Below are 6,605 nucleotides of genomic sequence, written 5' to 3' on the forward strand. Positions count from 1 at the left end.
AGTCCCAGCTCCTCAGCCCCACCTGGCCTACCCTCTAGCTTTGTTTTTCTGCATTTTCCGCCCCAGCCAAACGGATCTGCCACTTCCCCAAACTCACCACATTCTTCAAACCTCCGCACTCCGCACATTCTGTTCCCTCTGAAGGTGCCCTTCCCCTCCTGTCTGCCCAGCAGCCTGAGGCAGTATAACCGACTGCATCGGAGCATGACTGGGGGGCCCGAGAGCCAGTGTGAACTCAGAGCCCATCATTCCCGACTGTGAGGCCTTGGAGGAGTTATGTCCTCTCTGGGCGTCAGTTTCTCCTTCACAAAGTGAGAATAAGCTGAAGAACTCTGCTCCCTCTTTGTGAGGGTTCAATGCCCCATATTGTAGCTAAAGAGCTTAGCATCTAATCAGCTCTGACTGCAAGGTAGCAGATATATGCAAATAATGAGTATGTATTGTGTATGATGAATGCAGTGGAGGTCTGCCTGCCCTGCCCGTCTCCCCCGCTTCCCCCCCCCTCCCCCCCAGTTCGATCCCTTTGTCTTGCTCTCCAGCGAGCGCACCTGGTACCTCCTTGAAAGCACAGCTCAGCCACTCCTCCTTCCCCAGGTGAGGAATTCCACGACGTGGAGGACGCAGAGACCTACAAGAAGATGCTGGCGCGCGACGAGCGGCGTTTCCGGGTGGCGGACCAGGACGGGGACTCGATGGCCACCCGGGAGGAGCTGACAGCCTTCCTGCACCCGGAGGAGTTCCCTCACATGCGGGACATCGTGGTGGCTGTGAGTGAGGGCCGGCTGCCAGCGCTTCCCTCGGGAGTTCCGGTCCCCTGGTCCCCCTGGCACCTTCCCCGGGAAACCCAGGCCACAAGGGCCGGTCAGTGGAGGGGTGACATCTCCCATCCCACCCTGACCCCCCAGTGTCACCATTAGTGACAGGATCTGTACCCACTCCTGCCGCGCCTAACGCTGCACAAACTACTTTAAAAGTGTGATTGTGTGTATTTCTCAAATAGGTAACATATTGAGGTGGTTAAACGCCCAAAAGATGCAAAAAAAAGGTGAACAATCTGCTTTTCTCCCATGTCCCTAGCCTGTCGCCCGCAGGCCCGTTCCCAGGGGTAACCCCTTTCTCATGTCTCCATGGCCATGCTTCTTTGAGGGTCTGTGGCAAAGCTGTCAGGGTCCAGTGCCCTGAGGCCAGAGCCTGGTTTCCAGTTCCAGCCCTGCTGTCCTGGCTGTGTGACCTGGGGCAAGTGGTTTAACCTCTCTGGCCCTGAACTTCCTTATCTGTAAAGTGATGGTGCTGATAACGGTCCCTATCTAGGGTGGTAATAGGGACTAGGTGAGTTCATGCCTGTAGGGGCCTGGATAAATGCTCCTTAAGGGTTTTAGACACACGTGTCATAGTTACAGATTCGGAACGCTGGACCCTGGGGATCGGAGAGGAGAGCTGGATTAACTCTTATCTGCCCCAGCCTGCAAGCTCAATGTCCCTCTTTGGGTAACACCTCCTTATCTCCCCAAGTAAGATTATCTACAAACCCTGACTGAGCATGTTCTGTGTGCCAGGCACCCTTCTAACACCTTTACCTGCATTACCTCAATTTATTTTTATTCATTTTTTGTTCATCTTCACCCAAGGATATTTTTTCCATTGATTTTTAGAGAGAGTGGGAAGGGGCGGAGAGAAAGAGAGAAAGAGAGAGAAACATTGATGTGAGACACATGGATCGGTTGCCTCCCGCAAGCACCCTGTCTGGGGCCAAGGATCAAACCTGCAACCCAGGTACCTGCCCTTGACCGGGAATTGAACCTGCGACCCTTCTGTGTGCAGGCCGATTCTCTAATCCAGTGATGGCGAACCTTTTGAGCTCGGCGTGTCAGCATTATGAAAAACCCTAACTTAACTATGGTGCCATGTCACATATAGAAATGTTTTGATATTTGCAACCATAGTAAAACAAAGACTTATATTTTTGAGATTTATTTTATATATTGAAATGCCATTTAACAAAGAAAAATCAACCAAAAAAATGAGTTCGCGTGTCACCTCTGACACCCGTGTCATAGGTTCGCCATCACTCCTCTAATCACTGAGCAACACCAGCTAGGGCACATTGCCTCAATTTATTTATTTTTCATTTTTAGATATTTTTTTATTGATTCCAGAGAAGAAGGGGAGAGGGAGAGAAAGAGAGAATCATTGATCGGTTGCCTCCTGCACGCCCCACACTGGGATCGAGCCCACAACCCGGGCATGTGCCCTGACCGGAATTGAACCATGATCTCCAGGTCCATAGGCCGATGCTTGACCACTGAGCCATATGGGCGGGACAAGCCCCATTACCTCAACTTAATTGTCCGTGGCAGCCCTATGGTGGTGGCCTGTCACCTTTGTTTTGCAGATAAGGATATCTAGGTACAAAGAGGTGACTCTCCCAGGATCCCCCAGATGAGAAGTGGCACAGCCTGGATTTGAACCTAGACCCTTGAATCCATGGCCTCAACCAGGGGTCCGCAAACTAGAACCCATGTCCAGTGAACTAGAACCTGTAGCCAAATCCAGCCCACAGAGTGTTTTTGCAAGTAACGTTTTATTGTAACACAGCCACGCCCATTTGCTTACACATGCCCAACTGCAAAGTTGAGTCAGTTCAACAGAGACTGTACAGCAGGCAAAGCCAAAAATATTTACTACTAGAGGCCCAGTGCACGAAATCCGGGCACTGGGGGGGAGGGCGGTCCCTCAGCCTGACCTGTGCCCTCAGAGGATGTCCTACTGACGGCTTAGGCCCAGGGAGCAGGCCTAAGCCGTCAGTTGGACATCCTTAGCGCTGCCGTGGAGGTGAAGGCAGGAGAAGCTCCAACCACCACAGCTGCACTGCCAGCCATGAGCCCGGCTTCTGGCTGAGCGGTGCTCCCCCTGTGGGAGCACACTGACCACCAGGGGGCAGCTCCTGCATTGAGCATCTGCCCCCAGGTGGTCAGTGTGTGTCATCGTGACCAGTCTTTTCTCCGTTTGGACAATTTGCATATTAGCCTTTTATTATATAGCAGTGGTCAGCAAACCGCAGCTCTCGAGCCACATGCGGCTCTTTGGCCCCTTGAGTGTGGCTCTTCCACAAAATACCACGTGCAGGCGCGCACGTACAGTGCAATTGAAACTTCGTGGCCCATGCACAGAAGTCGGTTTTCGGAAAGAGATAGACGAAACGAGTATGCAAGACGAGTGTGGATGGGAGAGTTGAAAGGGGTCGACCTCAGCGAACGTACCTCAATCAGATTGAGGACGTTTTTAGCAAAGACCAGCTTAGGGGCACCCTAACTAAGTTAATAACAGTGTACCTACCTATATAGCTTAAGTTGAAAAAATTTGGCTCTCAAAAGAAATTTCAATCGTTGTACTGTTGATACTTGGCTCTGTTGACTAATGAGTTTGCCGACCACTGTTATATAGGATCTGGCCCTTTATGGAAAAAGTTTGCCAAGCCCTAGTCTAAACCCTGCTGTCCTCACTCACATCCGTGGACGGTGAGCGTAACCTCCCCATGCGCAGATTTCAAAACATGACTATTGGCCCAAATTGTTCTATAAAAGAGGAACTAAAGGAAAGCCACTTATAATAACCAGCAAGAACCTCAGCATGTGTTTTAGAGTTGTCAGATTTAGCAAATAACACAGGGCACTCAATTACACCTGAATTTATAACAAAATTAATAACATTTTTAGTGTAAGCATAGCCCACACGGTATTTGGGGTTGGTATACGTATATCTCACATACTATTTGGAACATACGTTTACCAAAAAAAAAAAAGATATATCTGAAACTGAAGTCACTCAGCCTCCTGTCCTCCAAGCAGATCCCAAATATTGTGCGGGACAGACTTATACCGAACAATGGTTTGTTGTTCCCGGGAAAGTCGAATGTAACTGAGAATCCTGTGTTTCATCTCTCAACCCTCAAACGTTGGAGCTCGCCTTTGCTAGAGGACAGGCTGGAGTGTCAGGGAGTGAGTGTGAATGCGAAAATGAGGAACGGAAGCTGTTTGCTCAAGAAGTGAAGGGAAAAAAGCTGAGAGCAGAGGTTTGGAAAGTGTGTCAAAGAGTACGCCAGCTGAGTTGGTGTCTAGGCTCTGCCTTTTTAAAAAATTATTAAATACATTTTACTTATTCCGAGAGGAAGGGAGAGGGAGAAAGAGACAGAAACATCAATGATGAGAGAATCATTGATCGGCTGCCTCCTGCACACCCGCACTGGGGATCGAGCCCGCAACCCTGGGGCATGTGCCCTTGACCAGAATCGAACCCGGGACCCTTCAGTCTGCAGACCGATGCTCTATCCACTGAGCCAAACCAGCCAGGGCTAGACTCCGCCTTTTAAAGGGAAAGAGGCCTCTGCCCTTGGAGAGTGTGGGCTGGGGCATGAGAAAGTTAGGGATGCAAAATCGCTCTTGTGTGGACCAACCTGTGCATCAGGACACCTGGGTCCCGGCCCCTCCCCCCCACTAAGTGCAGGTGGGGCCTGCATTATCGTGGCACCCCAGAAAGCCCCCGAATTTCCCGCATGCCCTTGGGGACAGTAATGCCCTGTCGAGACTGCTCTGCTCCAAGGCCTGGCCCCCCCGAGCCACCCCCAATGAGATCCCCTGAGAGAACCTCACCTCCTGACCCCAGGGGTCCAGCCCTAATGCCTCTTTCTCCCCCAGGAAACCCTGGAGGACCTGGACAAGAACAAAGATGGCTACATCCAAGTGGACGAATATATCGGTGAGTGGGCCCTGAGTCTGTCCCTGAGGACGCTTGTCCCCTCCTAGCCCGGGGGGCAGCCCAATGCATGATCTCCCATCAGAGAACAGAGGCAGGGGCGCTGCTTGGGTTCATTCCACCACCAAACATTTGTTGAGCGCCTACTATGTGCCAGTCCCCGCCCCCAGCAAATCTTTATCAAATGCCTACTCTGGGCGAGGCCCGGGAAACATTTATGGGATACCCTCTGTATGCCAGACCAAGGGACACATTACCAAGCACCTACTGGGGGCCAGGACCAGGACACACTGCGTGTTAGTGGCCGAGGATGCAGCAGAGACTGTCACACAGTAGGTGCCTTCCTGGGAGGGTCCGGAGTTTCTACAGGAACAGGGCCCGGGCTGCATTTGCTTGGAATAGGACCTGCCTCCGTCCTTGCTGTCCGGGGGCAAAGAAATTAGTTAAGGGGAAAGCTATTGACTATGGAATTGTTAAGTTTTTCTGTTGTTGTTAATCCTCACCCGACGGTATTTTTCCATTGATTTTTAAAATATATTTTTATTGATTTCAGAGAGGAAGGGGGAGGGAGAGAGAGATGGAAACATCAATGATGAGAGAGAACCATTGATTGGCTGCCTCCTGCACATCTCCCCCACCCCCACCACCACTAGGGATTGAGCCCACAGCCCGGGGTTAGGTCCCCGAAGGAGGAACGCACGTGGCCAGGGTGGTGAGGGACCACGAATTTATTCCATCATCTGCACACCAGGCGTCTGAGCCTGGATGGCTCCAGCCCCCAGTGACGGGAGCCAGCAGCTTTTAAAGGACTTTTGGCGCCTTTTTCTGGGCGGAGACTTCTCTGTGCAGACCCGGAGGGGAGGTCATGGAATGTGGTCACCACAAGTGAAATGTGGTCTCAGCAAAGGGAATGTCCCCAGTGAAATGGCCTGGAAAGCCAGGTCCCGGGGGAGGGGCATCGATTCAATTGCTTGATCAGACCTAACCCCGGGCCTGTGCCGTTGACGGGAGTCGAACCTACGACCCTGCAGTCCACAGGCCAACACTCTAGGCCAACACTCTATCCACTGAGCCAAACTCAGTGATTTTTAAATTAAAAAAAAAAAAAAAAAATTTGTTTTTTTAATCTGCCTTCTGCATGCCCCCTATTGGGGATCGAGCCCGCAACCTGGGCATGTACCTGACTGGGAATCAATGGAGACCTCTTGATTCCTGGGTCGGAGCTCTACCACTGAGCCTCACCGGCCAGACTCCATTGGTTTTTTTTTAGGGAGAGTGGTTGGGAAGGAGGGAGGGGGAGAGAGAGAGAGAGAGAGAACATCAATGTCAGAGAGACACATCCATTGGTTGCCTCCTGCACACGCCCCAGTGGGGCTGGGGAGGGGCCGGGATGGAACCCGACCCTTGGTTGCATGGGCCGGTGCTCTAACCACTGAGCACACTGGCCAGGGCGGAATTGCTCCAAGGTTGAACACATTTTTCTATAGAATGTTTTTATGGAACAAACAGCAGGCAGGCAGGCAGGACATTTTTATGTAAGCATAATTGAAACAGATTTTTACGATTGATTTTAGAGAGAGAGAAGAAGACTGAACTTTTTTTTTTTTTACAAGAGAGAACTCGAGCATCACAGTTGAATCATAACAGTAGCTGCCACAGTCTGTGGTGACTGTGGTTAACGTCTTGTAAATTTATTTAATCCCCACGGCCACCCTGGGGAAGCGGAGGCACAGAGGGAAAATCCCTGACGGAGGCCGCCTGCTCCTCGGGTGGAACAGGACTGGAGTCCAGGCGAGCAGACCCAGGGTTCTGTCCTGACACCCACACCGTAGGGTCCCTGTGGGCTCCGGGGG

At 51.5% G+C, this 6,605-nt stretch overlaps 1 protein-coding gene across 1 annotated transcript; it reads left to right on the plus strand.

Moving 5' to 3' along the window:
* Positions 1-566: 566 nt before the first annotated feature.
* On the plus strand, positions 567-4,918 carry LOC106696099 (reticulocalbin-3-like; the record flags this gene model as incomplete). Its single annotated transcript, XM_023749435.1, has 2 exons — positions 567-767; positions 4,695-4,918. Coding segments are annotated over 2 exons (309 nt in total), but the record flags the coding sequence as incomplete, so codon positions are not given.
* Positions 4,919-6,605: the final 1,687 nt, after the last annotated feature.

Source organism: Myotis lucifugus, unplaced genomic scaffold, assembly GCF_000147115.1.
Source record: "Myotis lucifugus unplaced genomic scaffold, Myoluc2.0 scaffold_8977, whole genome shotgun sequence".
NCBI lineage: Eukaryota > Metazoa > Chordata > Mammalia > Chiroptera > Vespertilionidae > Myotis > Myotis lucifugus.